Source organism: Alosa alosa, chromosome 11 (genome assembly GCF_017589495.1).
Source record: "Alosa alosa isolate M-15738 ecotype Scorff River chromosome 11, AALO_Geno_1.1, whole genome shotgun sequence".
Lineage (NCBI taxonomy): Eukaryota > Metazoa > Chordata > Actinopteri > Clupeiformes > Clupeidae > Alosa > Alosa alosa.
In genome coordinates this window covers 35,141,787-35,164,459 of record NC_063199.1, presented here as the reverse complement: position 1 = coordinate 35,164,459, position 22,673 = coordinate 35,141,787, and the positions used below count along the sequence as shown (strand labels likewise).

Here is a 22,673-nt window from a genome sequence, read left to right as displayed (position 1 = left end):
TACTGACTGAGGGGCCTATAAGCGTGTGGGTTCTGGCTTTTCCATATCAGAGAAATCATGTGTGGTTATTAACACGAGTGCTGCAAGAAAAAGCCAAGTGGGGGCTTGGGACCTTCAAGCAGATGTGTGCACAGGATGGGTAGCCTACTGTTGAGGAATCGAGCGAGTAGAAGCACTGGTGTTGCTTCTAATGGAGTGATTTGCTTAAAGCAGAACAGAGTTTGTGCACTGGAGCTGATATTTTAGGCATGAGTTTGGAGAGTTTAGGCTTCGAGCCAAATTAGTTGTGCAGTGATTTAAAAATAGTTGTTTTGTTAAGAAGTTTAGTACAATTGAATTGAATGGATCCCCCCTCAAGGACAATGGCATTTCCCCTTCAGGTCACTTATCCTCCCCCATGCTGCATCACGTCAAAGCAAGACAAAATTAATTTCTGAAATGACAGGAGAAACGCAACCGTGCGAAAAAGTCAACATCAAATAAATCCGACAAATGTCAAAGATCCGATGATTAGAAGTGAGGCAAATTATTGTTATTTACCTCCTCCAGTACAAATATAACACATGATCACTGCCCTAATGAATTTTAATTCAGTCAAATGATCACATAGCATTCTTGGGTCTGGCAGAATAATGATCTATTTATACAGGACTTGGAGATGATCAAGCTGCTTTCATCAGAGAATTAAATCAAATGCTGTGATCTTTACAGTCTATAAAATGATGTTATAACTTGAATCAGCCTATTAATAAAATAATATTTTGTGTCTAAAACAAAAGTAATGTAATTCAGACCCATCCATCCCCGTAAAATAATAATAAAACAAATCTGGAAAATATAAAAGTATCAAAGTGACATCGCCAATATCAATAAACACCTCTCTTGAAACGCAACAAAAAAATCTTTAAGTTGGTCCTTGTGAACACTACACTGTGAACATGTGAGGAAATAAATGTGCTATTGATCTTGGTATTGGTTTTCCAGTGTTTCCCTGCAAACTCGGATTTCAAAACACACTCATCATGCCCAAAGGGGCGTTGGCGTTTGGGGCCTACAAACAGACTGGTGGCACAGGGCAAGGAGATCGATAGAAAAAATTCAATTACAAATCAACAAAACCACCAATGCCAGCGTGTCAGTACCAGCCTGTCCAGTTATTGTTAGCCAATACCCCCAGTCATGACCCTACTGTGGACCCACACTCTCACACACACACTGGACCACACTCTCAAACACACACACACACACACACTGGACCCACACTCTCAAACACACACACTGGACCACAGAGACAGACCATGTCCAGCCAGGGCACAATTGGATTTCTCACGGGGCGAGACAAGACGTCCGGCCTCCGGGTTGGACGAGGCATCCGGTGTTCTTCGTGGGCGCCACGTGCACATGTTCTCATTCACACGTACACGCACACACACACACACACACACTACACACACACACCTTAGAAACAGTCAACACAATGCTGTCTATTTAAAAAGTTAATATCTCCTTATAAAGCTTTCCGCATAAAGACTGCACAATTAAAAAAAATATATAATACAATTCTTAAAACTTTTTTTTTTTTTTCTCTACACAAGAAGAAATGTAACATCTGATTATCTCAAGAGGCCAGTGTTCTGTCCAGTGTATTTGACCGGCCTGCTTCCCATTGCTCTCTATATAGAAGGGGAACTGGGGCGGCTTTCAACATGGACTCTGCCGTGTATGATATGGTGGAATAGTCTACGACCACACCGGTCCAGTCATTGGTAATTCTGGAGAGCTCGCCCACCACGAGCTTGGCACAGACAGGGGTGGGGGGGGTTCTGTAAATAGAACCCTGTGTCTCGCGCATTCTCCGTCTCGCGGCTGGATGATGATTTTGGACGCTCTCACCAGAATCGGATTAAACCTGCTGTGCCTCTTGTGTCCACTCATCCCCCAGGCCTGTAAAATAGCCCTCCAGCCCCCCCTCCCCACGTCACCTCAGCCCTAAAAGGCACTGGGAACTCAGTACCACAGCAACAAACCCAACCCCCCTCTCGGTCACACACACCCCCCCCCCCCCATCCCCTCTCGGTCTCATCCCCTCTCTGTCACACACCCCTCCCAGCGGCTAGAGATCAGTCACTTTGTTCTCCAGCGCAGCGGCTATCTGCTGCAGCCGCAGGGTGAGCTGTTTACTCTGCGCGGCTGGGTCCTCGTCTAAGGACATGATGATCTGAGGGAGAGAGGGAGCAAGAGAGAGAGAGAGAGGGAGGGGGAGAAGTGAGTGAGAAAGAGACAAAGAACAGAGGTAACACATGAGGGCAAAAAAAAAAAAAAAAAAAAAAAAACTCCCTTGGCAGCTTAAGGCGGTGAAATCCAGTCTGGCCACTGAAGCAGCTAGGTTCTACACATGGGTTCTACAAGGTTCCACTCACCCCATCGTAGTACTTGCTGGCGTACTGGTAGAGCTGGTGCAGGGCCACCTGGGTGTTGAGCTGCTCCGTGTGGGTCTGGAGAACACAGAGAGGAGAGAGAGAACACGTCACTCACAGTGATCAGGGACGCGGCTCCCTGTCCTCTATTGATGTTTCCGCCCGCATATCCGTTGTCTTGACCTTGGGTGCCCGGGGCTGAGCCAGCTGCCCCAGGAGAGCTATTAAGATTTAAATGGAGTCAGTGAGCTCCGGTACTCTTACCCTCGATATTTCAGCCAAATGAGTGTTCATGTCCTGATCGCTGACTGAGACCATCTGCCGGATGCCTTTGTAGTAGCTATAAGGGAAACCCATTAAAAAAGAGGGGAAGAGAGAGGGAAGAGAGAAGAAAAGAGATGGAAGAGAGAGAGAGAGAGAGAGGAGAGAGAGATAAGATAAAGATCCATCATACATGATCAGTATCCACATGCTTTTATCTGATTATCCAAACCCTGGTCTGTGTCAATGCAAATACCACTCACTCGTCCACCATCTTCTTGTAGGTAGAGATTTCCTTTGCATAGAGTAACTTGTTGCTGGGAGAGTCCTAAAAAGGGGAAATATAATATGTACATAGTAAAGATAATGGAATGCTATCCTTAATAGCTGAATGCTGACATGCTATCCAGCTGTCCTCATTGGTGTGAGGTGTCCCTGCAGGCTCTCCTGCTCTGAGGGGGGGCCCATGGTGTGAGGTGTGAGGGGGGCCCATGGGGGCCCATGGTGTGGTGGGTCTGCAGACCCTCACCCTGCTGAGTTTGTGCTCAGTTTTGGTGCACGCGTCCATGAAGGTCTGGGCGATGACCGAGAGCGAAGCGTCCATCACCTCAGTCGTGTGGACGTCGAAGATGAAGTGCGGGTTCTTTAGGATGTTCACCCAGAACCTCAAGGGCAAGCTGTGGATAAGCAGAACGTCAGTGCTAACGTTAGCATTGCTGTGGATAAGCAGAACGTCAGTCTCTCCCTTTCTGGCGCTAACGTTAGCATTGCTGTGTGGATAAGCAGAACGTCAGTCTCTCCCTTTCTGGCGCTAACGTTAGCATTGCTGCCAGACAGGCATCACTGAGACTAGCGTTGCAGCACATAAAGAAACTTCAGCGCACAAGAGAGCATTCACACTTGTTTACACCACACAACAACTCAGCTTAATATTTGAACAAGAATAATACAAATTCTTGGGGTAAAATTGTCAAAGATTCCTTAAGAAGGGCACATGTATCATTTATTCATCACATTTGACACAGTAACTTATTCAAGACACCCCGGTGTTTACATTTCAACACACACAAAAAATATATCAAGCCTTGTTAGTCAGTCGAAGCACACACACTCAGGGGACCAGCGTGTGGTTCATTTCATTTCATGCCGAAAACATTTCAAACTCAGAAAAAAAGAGAGATTACTTGGCTTTTTCATTTATTTATCCATTTCACTCATCAGATTTTTTGGGTGCCCTAATTGAGATGAGGAACTCTGGGACTCACATTGGATTGGTTGGACTCTCTGAGGGGCCAAGCAGTCTCAGAGATGTACAATGGAAAATAATGGTTTTAATCAAATTAGCAGGGGACATAATTAGCATGTTTGTTTGATAGTCTGGCTGCTTCATGCCTTCATACTTAATAGAAAGGTCCCTGCTGCTTTGAGGAAAGAAAAACACGTCCGACCAAGTCGACGGTGTAATTGTATTGCTCATCACCCCATTCACAAGTCCCTGATCCACACGTCAATCACTGGCATCCATAGGCGACGTGTTAACTCAAATAAACAAACATCGACTCTGTGCTAATTTATGCGCCCAGAGGCCCCGAGCCGCAGTCATTAGGAATACAAAAGAGCAGAAATGATTTTGTTTTATTTTTTTCTCACGAGTCGGGAATGTGCTCTGGCAGCATTTGGCTGGTTGGTTGGCTCTGATGGCAGGCAGAGGTAGTGAGGAAAGAGGGAAGCAAAGAAAGGAATAAATAGAGTGAAAGAGGGAGAGAGAGAGAGAGAGAGAGAGAGAGAAAAGATGGAGAGAGTGTGAGTGAGTTTAGAGAGAGAGGGAGAGAGTGAGTGAGAGAAAGAGGGAGAGTGTGAGTGAGTTTAGAGAGAGAGGGAAAAGGGAGAGGAGAGAGAGAGAAAAGAGGGAGAGAGATTCGCGGAGGAGAGAAAGAGGGTAAGGAAAAGAGAGAGAGAGGGAGTGGAGGAAAGGAGTGAGAGAGAGAAAGAAAGAGAGAGAAAAGGAGGGAGAGAGAGAGAGAGAGAAAGAGGGAGAGAGGAGGAGAAAGGGAGGAGAGGAGAGAGAAAGAGGGAGAGAGATGAGGAGAGAAGAGAAGGAGAGACTGAGGAGTGAGTGAGAGAGAGAGAAAGAGGAGAGAGAGTGAGTGGAGAGAGAGAAGAGGGAGAGAGTGCGGAGGCGGAGTGAGAGAGAGAGAGAAAGAGGGAGAGAGTGTGAGTGAGTGAGTGAGTGAGAGAGAGAAAGAGGGAGAGAGTGTGGAGGAGTGAGAGAGAGAGAAAGAGGGAGAGAGTGTGAGTGAGTGAGAGAGAGAGAGAAAGAAAGAGAGAGAGAGAGAGAAAGAGAAAAGAAAGAGATGCGCACCTATTGGTTTTCCAGATGTGAATAGTTTCTTCGTCCACGTTGTCGTGCTTCAGCGCCTGCTCGTCCAGGAAGTCGAAGAAGTACTTGACCGCCGGCGGGACCACTGCCCCCGAGCAGAGAACGCTCCGGAAGAAGTTGTCAACAAACTGCTGCAGCGTGCCCTGGAACACCCACACGCATTTGTTTTTATTTGACTGATCCAAGCAAAGGAAAATATATGAACAAAAAATCTCTGCCAACAAAAGCTGGGATTCAGTGAACTAATACACTACCACGCCCCATGGGAGAGCTAGCAGTGCAGCTAGTGCAGGATAGAGCCACTGATTAGCAGAAACAGCACTGATGCCTGATGACTACTAATAAGAAATGTTCCAGTAAAGTGGGCGGCAACTGCAAGGGACTCATTTTTGATGGTCAGAAGCGCAGGTGGCTCACCTTGACCGAGAGCAGACGGGTCAGATAGATCTCCGTAATGGCTTTGGTCATGGACTTGTCCTTAATGCTCCCCCTCTTGGACTTGATTTCGTCCAGCTCATCCATGGGCCGAACGAGATGGAACACCTTGTCTTCGTCCAGCAAAGCATTTCCTGGGAAAACAAACAAAACAACGTTTCTGAGTGAATTCACAGACCTTGGTCTAGCTCCGTTTCCCCATTCTAATGACTCTCATTTTACATTATATCTGTTGTGTGCCAACTGTGTACACAAACACACACAGTTTTAGGAGTTGGTCGTTCTTATCTTAAGCCATTCTATTCTTAAGCTTTTGAGCCGATTGTAGCAAGGGAATGTGGCTGCAGCGATCACTTACTCTCCTCATGGTTGTCCTGATTCTGGTCAAAGGACTGCTGAGTGTGCAGAACTCTGGACAACACCAGTGTTGCATTGTCTCGGACCTGTCACGCACGCACACACACACACACACACACACACACACACACACACACACACATTAGGAAAAGAACAGCAAAACCCCCTAAGGTCTGTTTTTCATTAAGTCTGAGCATTGATGAATTGCCTCCACCCATCAGCCTGGGTTTTAATGAGCAGTTGATTAACTCTTAATTAGATGTTGATCTGAGTGTCGATAAAAATCAGGTGGCTAAACTGTGCTGAAGGCTGATTGTGGCATGACATTCCAAGAGAAGACGGACATTTCACCACTTTTCACCAGACTATAACAAAAGATTCACTTTGTAAACTCCCTCCCTTGGAGCGGACTTGTTCTTCCAGACTGGGCAGTACTCACGTTGTAGTGGGCCAGAGTGTTCATTCGTCTCCATCTGCCTTCTTTCACCGAGGTCACGTCCAGGTCAGAAAGAATCTGTCCGGTCGAGCCGGGGCGCCACTCTGCACCACAGATCACAGAGGTCAGACTCTCTGTCTCCCGCAACAACATGATATTCATACAATAGGTGTGTGTGTGTGTGTGTGTGTGTGTGTATATGTGTATGTGTATGTGTATGTATGTGGGGTCTGAACCGCCTAAAGCACCTTCTGACATTGGCCACCATGCGTGTCAGTGCTGCGATCCAATATGCTGTTCAATTGCCTTGAAGATGCTGTCCATTAGAAACATACGCTCAATTTGGTGCCCAATCTGGCAACCAGTACACTGGATTGCCCTCCGTTTGGAATGCCCATGCCTCACTCTCAACTCTCATTTCCAGCCTAGCGCACAATGCTAGCGCACTAGCGCTTTAGCAACCTTTCAGCTGCACACCCACATGTAGGAATCTGATTAGCACCCTGAACGCAGCGTTCTGCCTGGACATACAGCCACTTTACAGGCTACCAGCCGTCCTGTATAATCAGCCATGATTAAATGTAGAAAAATGGCCTCCAATTCATGATTAAATGTAGAGAAATGGCCTCCAATTCAGTCTGTTCCATGCAGCGTTGGACAAGAAGTACTTTTATTGTGCATATGAAACTCAATTCTTATGAGTCAAGTCAAGTAATAAGACCAGAACCCTAAAGCACACGTTATCTATCTGCAGTACATGGTGGGCTCACCTAGAGTGACGCTGTCCACCTTGGGCCTGTGTGAGTAGGGTGTGTTCCTGTACACCTGCTCGATGACCTTCTCCTTCACCTGGGAGATGGTGTCGCAGTTGAGCACCTTCACTGGTGTGATGTCCGGACCCTCCCCGTGGACCAACACCTGCAGAGTCTGAGGTACAGAACAGAACAGAGAGCGTTAACTCATGAGAAGGCGTGATGTGAATAATGTGAAATCTGCTGGAACATCGTGTGAAGCAACACTCTGGGCATTAGTGACTTGCAATTATTAAGCTCTCTTTCCGATTTCTCTTTGCAAAATGTAATGACAAAAAATTGTAATGCCACTGCGACACGGTGACAAAAAAGTTCACATTTGATAAAAAAGAAAAATTATGTGCAAATCAGCCACCATAAACAGAGACAACAACAATCAGCTCTGCAAATGAAGGGCCGTCTGTGGAGGTGTCAGGTGTTTGGTAACTATGGTAACCATTGAGCCTAAACCACCCCCTTACCAGCACGGAGTACTCCACATCATCTCCCAGGAGGCCTGTGTCGTTCAGTGTGTACTTGGCCTTCTTGACCATCGCGTCCACCGGGCCCTTCTCGATCTGATGCTTTAAGCCTCTGAACAGCTTGTACAGGGGCTCGCCCGCAGTGTCCTATGAGAGACAGAAAGGCACAGCAGTGCTCTTAGAAACCAGAATCAACTCAATTATAGTTCATGTTTTATGGTGTGTGTATGTATATTCCTCTCAGCCTTTGTCTGAAGCGTTTATAAATCTTCTGAAGGGAGTGGACATCATTTTATGGTGCGTCAGGCAGTGTTTGGCTATTAAACCTGTGACTGTGACTATGACTACATTCAAAATGGCTCCCACTGGCCGGAGACAAATTGAGTCATTGTTTGGGACGTCAAAACAGTTTGCTGGCAATTTCCTATATAAAAATACACCGCCAATCGGCCACAGCGGAGGCCGGGCCCATAGCTCTTCACAAGCGGCCGGTTGTCACGGCGACCACGTGAGCGCGTTTACCTTGAGGAACTGGTAAAGACAGATGGACATCCAGTTGCAAAGCATCCGCTCCACCACCGTCTCTGACCTAAAGGGGTGAGAAGAGAAGCAGCGAGTAGGTTAGCGCTTTTGTGCGTGCGTTTCCCATCTCGACCATCCGTAAATCAGCGTGAAATATCAGTCAGGCGTGCCCACTGCTCGTGCTCACAGAGAGCGAACAGTAGGAGTCCAGGAAGAGTCGCGGTTTCACGCACAATTATAATCAAAATCATTTGAGTGCAAATACTGCTCTGAGTGCTTTCTTTTCTCTGGATGTACATAGCACTACAAATTGCCGCATCTAATTGTCAGTTATTTGCTAATCAAGGCAACAGACAAATAATGGCACTATCATTATGTTTACCAAATCAGAGGCACTGTATGGTGAACTCAGTCTTCATCATATAATAGCTCCACAAATTAATGTCAGTAAGAAATTAAGAATTAATCCTACAGTCTATCTGCTGATTGATGTTAGTACTCAATGCAATTACTCATTGTAATCCCAAAACTAAGGCAAATATTATTATTATTATTATTATTATTATAATATTGCCATCATCACCATGATGAATATCAAATGCTGCGTATGCAAATGCCACCACCAATATTACATCACCTCCGATGCTGACACTGACTGATGAATATGTTTGTTAGATAATTATGGTCTGCTGTGTTTACTGGTTTGTTATGAACAATGGGGTAAATTACAAAAAAAAACAGAAAAAGGGAGTTTAACTATAACAGAATAGGCTCAACACAGGAAGACCAACAATAGGTGTGGAACACAAGTCTCCATCAACTGCACGGATATTTAAAGGGGTGGCTTTGCTCACTCCTAACAGGCCACACCTGTACACAATTAAGGAGACAGCAACAGCAACAATAGACCTCTGAAGTTAGCCTACAAAAAAGCTGTACTCTTAAAACGGATGTGTTGAAAACAACACAACTTGCGTTGTTTTTTAACACATCTCTGTGTCCAGATAGGGACAACACAGTTTGTGTTGTTTCTTTTTTTTTATTTGTTACACAATATGTGTTGAAATAACCCAACTTGCATTGAAAACAACACTACTTGCGTTGTTTTTTAACACATATCTGTGTCAAGATAGGGACAATACATTCATTTTAACAGTGTGCCATCTTTGACATCCAGTATCTGGCGATTTTTCCTATGGGAAAATAACATGGGGGATTTTGAATTATCGCACCTGTTAAACTCTCACTGGGATGAAAAAGTCTGAAATGCAGACGTTTTCCTGAACACACTTTTGTCCTCTGCCTTTGAGTGGATACTGTGATCTCCGGTGCGTGAAGGTGGCACACTTAGATTTTTGCTACCCCAGAGCTAACTTGCAATGCAACTTGCCATAGGTAGTTAGCTTCAATAACAAACGGATCTCCTTATATGGGCAAAGATGGCCGTTTTGGTTCTTTTTTGTAGGTGAACTTCAGAGGTCTATGAAGGAAACAGCACCACCAAAGGTAGTGGAGGGACGTAACAGATTCTGGATTCAGTTCAGAACAAATTCTGTCTGTCTATCTGTCTGTCTGTCCTTTGTCTGGGGCAGTGGCACAGCCTCTCAGATGGCAGAGCATCTGTTGCCTGTTGAAGGGGGCGAGGCGAGGTGAGGAGAGGGGGGGGGGTCTACCTGCGCAGCATGAGTTTGGGGTTCTTGCTGTCCACGTAGCTCTCCATGAGGCCGAGCAGGAGCGTGCGCATGATGTCCGTGTAGTACTCCAGCTTGCCGTGCAGGGCCACCGTCAGCAGAGAGGCGAAGTACACCTTGGCCCGGGCGTTGAAGTCCGGCCGCGACTCAAGGGTGCGGATGAACTGGATGACGAACAAACAAACACACAAACACACACAGTATCGAGAGGTTCAGATCAATCTGGATCAGATAAATGTCTAAAGGGTGCAAATGAAGTGGCAACATTCATACTTCAATTGGAATTCATGTATGAACTGCAAACATGACCAATAAATGACATGGTTGAAAGCATGGGCTGCCAAAAAGAGAAAATGGTTTATTTGGTTATTTATGATAAAGCCCATATCATTTGAAGCAGCCGCTGTGGACCTACATTGATGAGGAAGGTCTTGCTGTTGAGCAGGTTGGAGAACTGGTTTAAGGCCTGGGCCACGACGGCCTTCCGGGCCTCTGGGATGTCCAGCTTGCCCGTGATCATGACGTCATTGGCTCCATCCTTGGAGGGCAGGAAGAAGACCCGGTCCGTATAGGTCTTGTAGTCCAGGAAGGGGATGCGGCCCTCGCCGACCTCGTTGGTGTGGTCCTCCATTTCAATCATCAGATCTGTGCGGAAGAGACCAGAACATGGGAGACATTTACATTTGCATGTGTCTTCTCCCAAGCTACTTACAAAATAGTTCAAATAGTTACGGTGTTTATGCATTTCAGTTAAACATTTTTCCTCTCAGTAGACCTTGTGTGCCCCCTCATCTCAACTATAGGGGGGGTTTGATAGGAAGTAGCGCTTGTACTGTAGGCACCAGTGAGGCTACAGGAACATAGATGGATAGTTTGTAGGGAAAGAAAGGACAGACCAGGGGAGTTTGACCACCATGTCTTACAGCCTGACTAAATGGAGGCGGATGTTTGGGCGCTGACCTGTGAATTCCTTCTTGCAGCGGTCTCGCACACTCTCCTCGAGATTCTCCAGCTGGTGTCTGACCTTCTCGTACTCCCGCTCAGCTTGCTGACTCTTCCTCCTTTTGACGTGCAAGCAGGCGGACACACACACACACGGCAAGGTTACTGGATAGCTTGTGAAACAGTTATGGACACAGTTTATTTACTTTTTGTGTTCTTGATGCATGCACGCCTAGCACACAAGACACACACACACACACACAAAGGATACTGGATATCTTGTGAAACAGTTTTGGAAACAGTTTATTTATTTTTAGTGTTCTTGAGCATTTTGTTCCTCTTCAGGCAATTGGTCAATGTCTACCCCCTGTGTAAACATCTCGTAGCTCATCAGTAAACCACTTCAAAACACGTTTTCTTTACCGGTAGCAGTAAGCTGACGTGGCAATGATCAGCAGCATGGGAATGATCACAGCGGGGATGATGATGGCCAGTGGGACTTCATATTTACTCTCGTACACCACATGGCCAACCACCCACTCCCTGTTTCCAAACTTGATCTGAGGGAGGAAAGAACAGAGCCAACACAACCGGTTTTAAAAAGCAATCGCCAATTACACGGCAACCGACCAACGCCGGAGGGCACGGCTTCTTTGAATTCATTTTTTCAAGCAGCAAAATGGCATAGAGTTAGTGGAGAACTAGAGCGTGGTGCTGCATTATGTGGCTGTAGTTAGTGGAATAGAGCGTGTGGCTGCGTTATGTGGCTGTAGTTAGTGGAATAGAGCGTTATGTGGCTGTAGTTAGTGGAATAGAGCGTTATGTGCGTTATGTGGCTGTAGTTAGTGGAATAGAGCGTTATGTGCGTTATGTGGCTGTAGTTAGTGGAATAGAGCGTTATGTGCGTTATGTGCGTTATGTGCGTTATGTGGCTGTAGTTAGTGGAATAGAGCGTTATGTGCGTTATGTGGCTGTAGTTAGTGGAATAGAGCGTTATGTGCGTTATGTGGCTGTAGTTAGTGGAATAGAGCGTTATGTGCGTTATGTGGCTGTAGTTAGTGGAGGAATAGAGCGTTATGTGGCTGTAGTTAGTGGAATAGAGCGTTATGTGCGTTATGTGGCTGTAGTTAGTGGAGGAATAGAGCGTTATGTGCGTTATGTGGCTGTAGTTAGTGGAGGAATAGAGCGTTATGTGCGTTATGAGCGTTGGTTATGTGCGTTATGTGCGTTATGTGCGTTATGTGCGTTATGTGGCTGTAGTTAGTGGAATGCGTTATGTTATGGCTGTAGTTAGTGGAGGAATAGAGCGTTATGTGCGTTATGTGGCTGTAGTTAGTGGAATAAAAGCGTTATATGCGTTATGTAGCTGTAGTTAGTGTGGAATAATAAAAGTTAGTGGAATATGTCGTTATGTAGCTGTAATTAGTGGAATAAGCGTTATATGCGTTATGTAGCTGTAGTTAGTGGAATAAGCGTGTGGCTGCGTTATATGTAGCTGTAGTTAGTAGATAAGCGTTATGTAATAGATTATGTGGCTGCCAGTTAGTGGAATAAGCGTGTGAAAATGCGTTATGTAACTGTAGTTAGTGGAATAGAGCGTTATGTGCGTTATGTGGCTGTAGTTAGTGGAATAGAAAGTGTTATATGCGTTATATTGACTGTAGTTAGTGGAATAGAATGGTTGCTGCGTTATGTAGCTGTAGTTAGTGGAATAAGCGTGGGGGGGCTGCGTTATGTGGCTGTAGTTAGTGGGAATAATGCGCGTGGTGGCTGTAGTTAGTTATGTGGCTGTAGTTAGTGGAATAGAGCGTGGGGCTGCGTTATGTGGCTGTAGTTAGTGGAATAGAGCGTTATGTGCGTTATGTGGCTGTAGTTAGTGGAATAGTTAATGCGTTATGTGGCTGCGTTAATAGAGTGTGCTGCGTTATTGTAGTTAGTGGAATAGGGCTGCGTTATGTAGCGTGGGGCTGCGTTATGTGGCTGTAGTGGAATAGTGTAATGCGTTATGAAGCTGTAGTTAGTGGAATAGGCTGGCGTTATGTGGCTGTAGTTAGTGGAATAGAGCGTTATGTGCGTTATGTGGCTGTAGTTAGTGGAGGAATAGAGCGTTATGTGGCTGTAGTTAGTGGAATAGAGTGTTATGTGCGTTATGTGGCTGTAGTTAGTGGAATAGAGCGTGGGGCTGCGTTATGTGGCTGTAAGATTAGTGGAATAAGCGTGGGAGCTGCGTTATGTGGCTGTAGTTAGTGGAATAGAATAGTTATGTGGCTGTAGTTAGTGGAATAGAAATTGTTATGTAGCGTTATGTGGCTGGTTAGTGGAATAGAAGCATTATGTATGCGTTATGTGTTAATTAGAATTAGTGTTGCAATGCGTTATGTGTAGTTAGTGGAATAGAGCGTTATGTGCGTTATGTGGCTGTAGTTAGTGGAGGAATAGAGCGTTATGTGCGTTATGTGGCTGTAGTTAGTGGAATAGAGCGTGGGGCTGCGTTATGTGGCTGTAGTTAGTGGAATAGAGCGTTATGTGCGTTATGTGGCTGTAGTTAGTGGAATAGAGCGTTATGTGCGTTATGTGGCTGTAGTTAGTGGAATAGAGCGTGGGGCTGCGTTATATGCGTTATGTAGCTGTGCGTTATGTGGAATGTAAACGTGGAATAGAAACGTTATATGCGCGGTGTGGCTGTAGTTAGTGGAATAGAGCGTTATGTGCGTTATGTGGCTGTAGTTAGTGGAGGAATAGAGCGTTATAATGCGTTATGTAGCTGTAATTAGTGGAAGTGATAAGCGTTATGTGGCTGTAGTTAGTGGAATAGAGTGTTATGTGCGTTATGTGGCTGTAGTTAGTGGAATAGAGCGTGGGGCTGCGTTATGTGGCTGTAGTTAGTGGAATAGAGCGTTATGTGCGTTATGTGGTTGTAGTTTAGTGGAATAAGCGTGGGATGGCTATGCGTTATGTGGCTGTAGTAGTGCGTTGAATGCGTTATATCGTTATGTATGCGTTATGTGCGTTATGTGGCTGTAGTTAGTGGAATAGAGCGTTATGTGCGTTATGTGGCTGTAGTTAGTGGAGGAATAGAGCGTTATGTGCGTTATGTGCGTTATGTGGCTGTAGTTAGTGGAATAGAGCGTTATGTGCGTTATGTGCGTTATGTGGCTGTAGTTAGTGGAGGAATAGAGCGTTATGTGCGTTATGTGCGCTGTAGTTATGTGGAATAGTTAGTGGTTATATGCGTTATATGCTTATGGCTGTAGTTAGTGGAATATGTGTTATGTGCGTTATGTGGCTGTAGTTAGTGGAGGAATAGAGCGTTATGTGCGTTATGTGGCTGTAGTTAGTGGAATAGAGCGTTATGTGCGTTATGTGGCTGTAGTTAGTGGGAATAGAGCGTTATGTGCGTTATGTGGCTGTAGTTAGTGGAATAAGCGTTATATGCGTTATGAAAAAAAGTAGTTAGTGGAATAGAAGGGTTATATGCGTTATGTGCGTTAGTTAGTGTAGTTACCGTAGAATATATGCGTTATAATAGCTGCTTAGTTAGTGGAGAGCCAGCGTTAGTGGCGTTAGAATGGCTGTAGTTATAGAATATGCGTGGGTTATGTGCGTTATGTGGCTGTAGTTAGTGGAATAGAGCGTTATGTGCGTTATGTGGCTGTAGTTAGTGGAATAGAGCGTTATGTGCGTTATGTGCGTTATGTGGCTGTAGTTAGTGGAATAGAGCGTGGGGCTGCGTTATGTGGCTGTAGTTAGTGGAATAGAGCGTTATGTGCGTTATGTGGCTGTAGTTAGTGGAATAGAGCGTTATGTGCGTTATGTGGCTGTAGTTAGTGGAATAGAGCGTTATGTGCGTTATGTGGCTGTAGTTAGTGGAATAGAGTGTTATGTGCGTTATGTGGCTGTAGTTAGTGGAGGAATAGAGCGTTATGTGCGTTATGTGGCTGTAGTTAGTGGAATAGAGCGTTATGTGCGTTATGTGGCTGTAGTTAGTGGAATAGAGCGTGGGGCTGCGTTATGTGGCTGTAGTTAGTGGAATAGAGCGTGGGGCTGCGTTATGTGGCTGTAGTTAGTGGAATAGAGCGTTATGTGCGTTATGTGGCTGTAGTTAGTGGAATAGAGCGTTATGTGCGTTATGTGGCTGTAGTTAGTGGAATAGAGCGTTATGTGCGTTATGTAACGTTAGTTAGTGGAGAATAGTGGAATGCGTTATATGCGTTATGCGGCTGGCTGTGGTAGTGGAATATAAGCGTTATATGTTATGGCTGTAGTTAGTGAATAAGTTATGTATGCGTTGTATGCGTTATATGCGTTATATGTTATATGCGTTATGTAGTTAGTGGGTTATATGCGTTATGTGGCTGTAGTTAGCGTTATGTGCGTTATGTGGCTGTAGTTAGTGGAATAGAGCGTTATGTGCGTTATGTGGCTATGATTAGTGGAGAATAAGTTAGTATGCGTTATATGCGTTAATAATGCGTTATATCGTTATGTAGCTATGTAGAATAGGCTATAGTTAAGTTTAATTATGGAATAAGGTTATATAGTTATGGCTATGTATAGTTATGAATCGTTATGTGGCTGTTATATTGAGTTATATGCGTTATATGTGTTATGTGCGTTATAAGAATGAGTTATGTGCGTTATGTGCGTTATGTGGCTGTAGTTAAGGAATAGGCTATAGCGTTATATGCGTTATGTCTGTAGGAGGAGGGAGGGAGAGCAGCAGCAGCTCAGAGGTGGAACCGCTGGTCAAGAGGGGAGAGCGCTCCGGTCGTACCTTCAGCGGCAGCGGCTCAGAGGTGGAACCGCTGGTCAAGAGGGGAGAGCGCTCCGGTCGTACCTTCAGCGGCAGCGGCTCAGAGGTGGAGCCGCTGGTCATGCGCACGCTGTGATGGGATGGAGGCTCCAGGTAGAGCTTGTCGTCCTCCAGGGTGTTGACCGAGTAAGACACGTCACCCACAAATGCCTTCGCTTCGTCCGCCGACATGGCCTTGGAAAACCCTCGACCCTAAAGATGAAGATGAGAGAGCGTCCATAAACATACAGATGTACCTGTAAACAGACATTTATGCAAACGCATACAGTACATATTCACCAATATATATCCACATAAATGCATACATATTCACCTATATATATCCACATACTATTTACACAATTCTAAAATCAACATACCAGTATAAGATCATGATTTTTTATGATGATCATAAAATCAGCACTGGCATTAATATTTCAACTGCATTCAATTTGAATTCAAAAGCTGATTAAATGGATGACTGTGAGGGAGAAAAGGGGGCAAAAGTACTAACGGTGACTTTGATGGTGCTGTTTGCATTGATCATCTTGTTTGGGAAACTGTCAAAGGTGGGATCTGGAAGGTAATCAAACGGCTGCAGCTTCACCACCATCTTGTCCAGGTGGAGGAAGGTGGAGAAGGACTGGCTTTCATCACTCTTCTTCACTTGTGGAGAGAGGAAGACGAGGGTGCTGTCGTTCTTACTCACTGCTGGCTGCTGAAACTATGAGACGGGGGAGAGAGAGAGAGAGAGAGAGAGAGAGGAAGAGAGAGAAAGAGAGAGAGGGGAGAGGGGGGAGAGAGAGGGCGAGCACAAAAACAAGTGAGCACAGGAATGCAAGAGAGTGAGAATTCAGTCAATAGATCAGGTGGTGTGTGTGTGTGTGTGTGTGGAGAAGTGTGTGTGTGTGTGGAGAAGTGTGTGGCTGTATGTGTGTGTGTGTGTGTGGAGAAGTGTGTGGGTGTGTGGAGAAGTGTGTGGGTGTATGTGTGTGTGTGTGTCTGAGAGCAAAGTAGAAGCTGAAAAATGAAAATGTGCCGTGTGTGTGTGTCCGCCTGCTTGCACGTCAAAAGGAGGCACACACGCACGCACGCACAGTAAAAGCAAACAGTGTGGTGCCAATGAGAGCCAGGGTGGCAGCCACAGCTTCATCTGCCACTTCTCCCCCATATGCCCCCAAGGGCTGTTTAGTCACAGTACCGCCACCCAGAAAGCACAGAGAGAAAGAGGGGATAGAGAGAGAGAGAGAGAGGGAGGGAGAGAGGAGAGGAGAGAGAGAGAGAGAGAGTGTGAGAGAGTGGGAGAGGGAGAGAGTGAGAGGGAGGGTGAGAGAGTGTGTGAGTGAGTGAGCGAGTGTCGCATTGGCCTTAGCCAGTCTAATCTGCTGGAACTTTAATTCAGGCATCTGAAATGAAATGAAACACTCACACACAAAAAACATTCACTGCTTATCCTGCCACAAGGTATCAGGGCCAAGTGCTCGCGACTCCCTCCACAAGCGCATCAAGTCAGACCTGCTTGAGTTCTCTGAGCTGGCGCTCGGCACGGCTGCGGATTTGCAACTTATTGGTACTCTCTACGAGAGCGGGTTTATGTGTGAGTGGGTGAGAGTGTGAAACAGATGGAGGAGGGAGGGAGAGAGGGAGGGAGAGAAAGAAAGAGAAAGAGAGAAAGAAAGAAAGAAAAAAAAAAGAGAGAGAAAGAGAAAGAGAGAAAGAAAGAGAAAGAGAAAGAAAGAGAGAGATGGTGGTGTACATGCGGGTGGACGGGACAGACCTCCATGGGCGAAGAGACCTGGGAAAACTCGTCCAGTGAGGCGTTCACCCTTATGAAGGCTTTCTGGATGAGACTGAACCCGCTGCCCGTCACCATGATCCTTCTGCCGCCACTGGAAGAAGAATGCAACACACACACACACACACACACACACCGCCCTGTTGAGCACCTACTCCAGCACCTACTCCACACTTGCCAAACTTGCTCCAACACATCAGGAGTTGCGCAGTCTCACAGTGGAGATTTTCCCTATTTCTCAAGATTATTTGATATGATATATATTTTCCTGACACTCAATAAACATGACTTGTCTCTTGACTCTTGTAGTTAATACCCAATCAAAAATATGTAACATGATTTTACATGATCTGACTATATAACATCTACAGTGCAACCGGAGAGTGTTCAGACCCTTTCAAGTTTTCCACATTTTGTTATGTTTCAGGCTCATCTTAAAATTGATTCAGTTCATTTTTTCTCTCACCAATCTACACACAATACTCCAACACTCCACAAAAAATCAGGTGTTTGGAGTGTTTTGTAAATTTATAAAAAATAAGTCAGAAATATTCAATTTACATACGTATTCAGACCCTTTGTTATGACACTTGCAATTGAGCTCTGGTGCATCCTACTTCTATCAGTGGTCTTTGAGATGCTTCTACAACTTGATTAGAGTCCACCTGTGCCTAAATGAATTCATTGCCCATTATTAGGGGAGGTAGACATCTCCTTATATACGATCTCACAGTTGATGGTGTATGTCAGAGTGAAAACCACAAGGTCGAGAGAATTGTTCGTAGACCTGCGAGACAGGGTTGTGTGAAGACACAGAACTGGGGAAGTATACAAAAACAATTCTGCAGCATTGAAAGTGCCCAAGAGCATGGTAGCCATAATCATTCTCAAATGTAAAAGTTTGGAACAACTAACAGTGTTGGAGTATTGTATGTAGATTGATGAGAAAAAAACCCAAATTGAATCCATTTCAAGATGAATCTGAAACATAACAAAATGTGGAAAACTTGAAAGGGTCTGAATGCTTCCCGGTTGCACTGTATATCTTTGTCAAAGCTCACACAAGCTAGCCATGGCCCGGCCCACACAGACGCGCACGCGCACGCGCACACACTCACACACACACACACACACCCACCCACCCACCCACACACACACACAGCATAACAGACACAAAGGTGTCATTACCTGACAAAGCTCTTTCTTGGCTGATGGTCACTCACGACGGGGTCTTCCAGGAATTGAAAGGCCAGGGGCACCTGTTTGGTGGTTAGCTTCCCATACTTCACTGTGACCGGAAGCAACGAAGAGGGCACCTTCTCCCCCGCCAGGTACGAGCCCGTCTTACAGGTGATGTTGGTACCGAACGTCTCTCTGCAGGTGAGAGCGTGACAAGCTCTGTGTCAGAAGCAGGCCAAACAAGGTCACGCCGGATTCGCTTGTTCGCAGGTTTCTTTCTCCTGCCATGTCCAGTCCTACCTTCTGCGGCAGGACTCAGAGGAGACCAATACGCTTGATGAAAGGTGCCATCATGTCAGCCGCTCAAAGTATTTATCTGTGCAATGGAGCACCAAAAACAAGCCCCTTTGCACTAAGACCCACTAGTGTACTTACACTTCACACGGCACCAAGACCCACTAGTGTACTTACACTTCACACGGCACCAAGACCCACTAGTGTACTTACACTTCACACGGCACCACTAGTGTACTTACACTTCACACGGCACCACTAGTGTACTTACACTTCACACGGCACCACTAGTGTACTTACACTTCACACGGCACCAAGACCCACTAGTGTACTTACACTTCACACCAAGACCCACTAGTGTACTTACACTTCACACTTCACCAAGACCCACTAGTGTACTTACACTTCACACCAAGACCCACTAGTGTACTTACACTTCACACCAAGACCCACTAGTGTACTTACACTTCACACAGCACCCCACTTACACGCACCACTAGTGTATTTTACACTTCACACGCACCACTAGTGTACTTACACTTCACACACCCGCACCAACTTCACACCAAGACCCACTAGTGTACTTACACTTCACACCAAGACCCACTAGTGTACTTACACTTCACACTTCACCAAGACCCACTAGTGTACTTACACTTCACACCAAGACCCACTAGTGTACTTACACTTCACACGGCACCGCTCCAACTGTGATCTGGAGGGCCTCCTTGGAGGCCGTGTTCAGGTCATGTCCCATGATGGTGATGACCGTTCCTCCAGCCTTGGGGCCCTGTTGTGGGACCACTTGGGTGGGTTTAGGGTCCTACGGAAGGGTGACCAAAGTTGGAAATGTTCAGAGTGACCTGTACAGCATGTTATTAACCAAAAAAGACACGTTTAGATACAGACAGAACTCAATGATGAGGAAAGAAAAAAATATACTGTACTAATAGGTATTCTATCCTACTATATCATTTACTAGAATGCTAATATACCATACTATACTTAGAACATAAAGCCTAGTAATGGACCACTAAACCAGCTTCTAAAAATGACCATGGAGTTGCAACCTTGAAGGGTCATCAAAAAGAACAAAACTAATTACAGACAACAACTGCAGTGAGTTGGGAGAGAGAAAGCAAGAACACATAGGCTACTACTGGCCAAATCCTCTCCAATTGTTAGAATTGGACTCTGGGCGTTTGGGAACAGCTGAGGGAGGAGGCTACTTGAAACTGTGAGTTTCGGTCAGTGTGAGTGAGCGGACTTTCAGTTGACAGTAATTAACACCCTTTTGAACAATGTAAGCTGTGCGAAGCGTCAGAGGGCCCGGTCACGAGATGCATCATTAGTGAGACAGGAGGACAGCTGCATGCAATTCCTAGCAGAATAAAAATAGTGGCTGCTGCTGAAGCGGGCAGCATAAGCGGCAGCCCTCGTTTCAGCCAGCCTGCTTTTAAGGCGGACCACGGTCAAGACAAGCAAGTTTACCTGTGCAAGCATCATCAGGGGCGAAATGCAAACAGGCATCCCCGTCAAAGTCAAAAGGCAAAAATGTGCGTTCCACCATATCTGTTATCACCGGCCATTTGCAGAAAACGGCATCATGCCAAAAGGGGCAGAAATGTCAAATTTCCAGGCCAATAAAAGGTTTGGGTAGGGCATAAGAAATCCCATTAAGTCCTCCAGGAACTTAACCGCTGTAGTACAAGGTCCTGCACCGAAGTGCAGGCTACTACTTCCTTTGGGTCCAACGTCCTCGAGGGTGAGGGGAGAGGAGGGAGAGTCCCTCCATGGGCTATATTTGCAATCTCTTGGAACTGTCTAAGTGGTGAGAGGTAAGTGGTGTAAATGTCCAGGAGGGAATGAAGCACCACAATCCAGCTGTGTTCACAATGCTGCAACTGAAGTGCAGACTTCATACCAGAATGGCTGGCTATGCCAGCACCGTGACCTTGGATGCATTGGGAAAGGTCTTCACTCCAGAATTTTAGCTCACTGGAGGCACTTGGAATCAAACCAGCTGTCCCTGCACCACGTATCAGATATCGCCACCCTGGAGTCTGCACTCTTGGTGATGAGACCCACCCAGAGATGTGTCGTCAGCAAATTTCACTGCATTGTTGCTGTAGGTTGCAGTACACTATCCCACACCCCAGTGTGATGTTGCTTTGAGGGTATTGTTGCGTACTATCTGGACAGAGGAGGTCAGAGAGAGAGGTAGGTACTGAGTCCCGCTTGTCAAGTTTGCCTGCTGATCTCCATGAGTCTCTTTTTTCCAGGTGGGTGATGCAGAAGATTCATCCTCTGTCTGCCTTCAAACAAATACTTGTCTCATTCAGAATTCCATCATCCGCAGTCAACAAAACCGACTTCGCCCCAGCAAAACTCTTGATCAAATGTGCTGGTCTATCTGGACGTTGATTCAGCAAAATGGAAATTCCTAGGCCAGCTCACAGGCAGCAAAAAACTCTATGTTTATTGACTCCAGGCCAACTGACACTCCTGCTATCCTCCATCCCTGAGCAGAGCGGTGATATGAACATCCACTTAGATGTCCAGGCTTCTTTTTGGTTGACCTGGAACTGGTTCAAAGCCCACCGATCACAAAGCTGGCAAAGACATCCCTGAAACTTCACAGACGCTTCCATGACCACTTCTTCATCCCAAGGCTGACAGGAACAGCCTCCGGGTTTCGCAGTCGATGGTCACTTCCGAACCTGGCCTCTCCGGTCCCATTCCTTTGACCTTGAGACTGGTTCAAGGCCAGCCCATCCCTAAATGATACCCTCCACAAAGCACCAAAACTGAGCCGCTGGAGAGGAAATGGCACAGTCCAAAACTCAATCATTTTACCTCAAAAAACTACCAGCTCCTGACTTCAGCCAGCATCACTTCTAAGATGGCTTTTCACCATGACAAAATCAACGGAAACTTTTTCAACCTTCTGCAGCCTCCTCCTCCTCCACAGACACCAAACAAAGTCAATCAGCAGTCAATTCTCTTACATGCTCCACTCAACGCCTCAGATCCACTCCTCTTTGCTGGATCTTTTCCACGCCTTCTTCATCAGTTGACAACGTCCTACCACAGCCTACGAGCCTAAGTCCATCAGAAACTATCGCCTCCAGCTATCACACATGTGATCAATACCTTCTAACTCCTCCGCACACATTTCCAACAGCTGCTCAAAATGGCCCGGTCACTATTTAAGAAAAGTTCACCCTGCTCAAGTCGAGAACATCTGTCTCACTACTGCTCTTCCTATCCAAAGGCATTGAACAAAGCAGTTCCAAACAGGTCTCTGACTTCTTTCACAGAACAACCCTGGATCCAAATCAGTTGGTTCAAAGCGGTTATTCTACCAAACCTCGTTGTCTAACAGGAGCATAGCCAGGGACTGTCCAGTACCTTGCCCTGCTTGACTTATCGGCCGCTTTGACACGGTTAATCGTATCCTTCTCTATACTTCCCTGCTGACATGGGAATCTCCGGGTTCTTGCTCTCCTGGTTTGAACAGGATCCCTTGGTCAGCTAGATCACCACCCACCACAGGGTCCCCCCAGGGCTCAGTGCTGGCCCCCTCCTCTCTTTGCTATCTACACCACCTCCTTGGAGACAGATTATTGGCTTCTAATACCACCCTCTATCTGTCCTTTCCACCTGGACTTCGGACTTTGGTTGAAGGCACACCACCTCCAGCTGCCAAAGACTGAACTGCTGGTCATCCAGCTAAACCTACCATACACCACTTACATCAACAACTCCCTGTCTGCTGGCTGTAAGAAAAGGAACTTGTCATGCCGCCACATAATGAAAATCAGGAACTGCTAGTTCAGGCAATAGACTTACTCCCACTACTCAATGCTCCCTCCTGACAGGTCTCCCAGCTGACAGTG

The 22,673-nt window shown here is 46.0% G+C and overlaps 1 protein-coding gene across 1 annotated transcript in view; it reads right to left on the bottom strand.

Moving 5' to 3' along the window:
- Positions 1-2,107: 2,107 nt before the first annotated feature.
- The window catches only part of plxnb2b (plexin b2b), a 35,547-nt gene continuing 14,981 nt past the window's right edge, over positions 2,108-22,673 (bottom strand). Inside the window, 22 exon segments of the mRNA XM_048256180.1 lie at positions 2,108-2,218; positions 2,421-2,495; positions 2,682-2,757; positions 2,942-3,006; positions 3,208-3,355; positions 5,041-5,201; positions 5,476-5,627; positions 5,852-5,936; positions 6,290-6,390; positions 7,057-7,213; positions 7,560-7,706; positions 8,082-8,148; positions 9,755-9,936; positions 10,188-10,417; positions 10,733-10,833; positions 11,138-11,274; positions 15,489-15,719; positions 16,021-16,230; positions 17,284-17,395; positions 18,490-18,675; positions 19,394-19,401; positions 19,460-19,597. Of these exon segments, the coding sequence (XP_048112137.1) occupies positions 2,114-2,218; positions 2,421-2,495; positions 2,682-2,757; positions 2,942-3,006; positions 3,208-3,355; positions 5,041-5,201; positions 5,476-5,627; positions 5,852-5,936; positions 6,290-6,390; positions 7,057-7,213; positions 7,560-7,706; positions 8,082-8,148; positions 9,755-9,936; positions 10,188-10,417; positions 10,733-10,833; positions 11,138-11,274; positions 15,489-15,719; positions 16,021-16,230; positions 17,284-17,395; positions 18,490-18,675; positions 19,394-19,401; positions 19,460-19,597 (2,874 nt within the window). The 3' untranslated portion in view covers positions 2,108-2,113.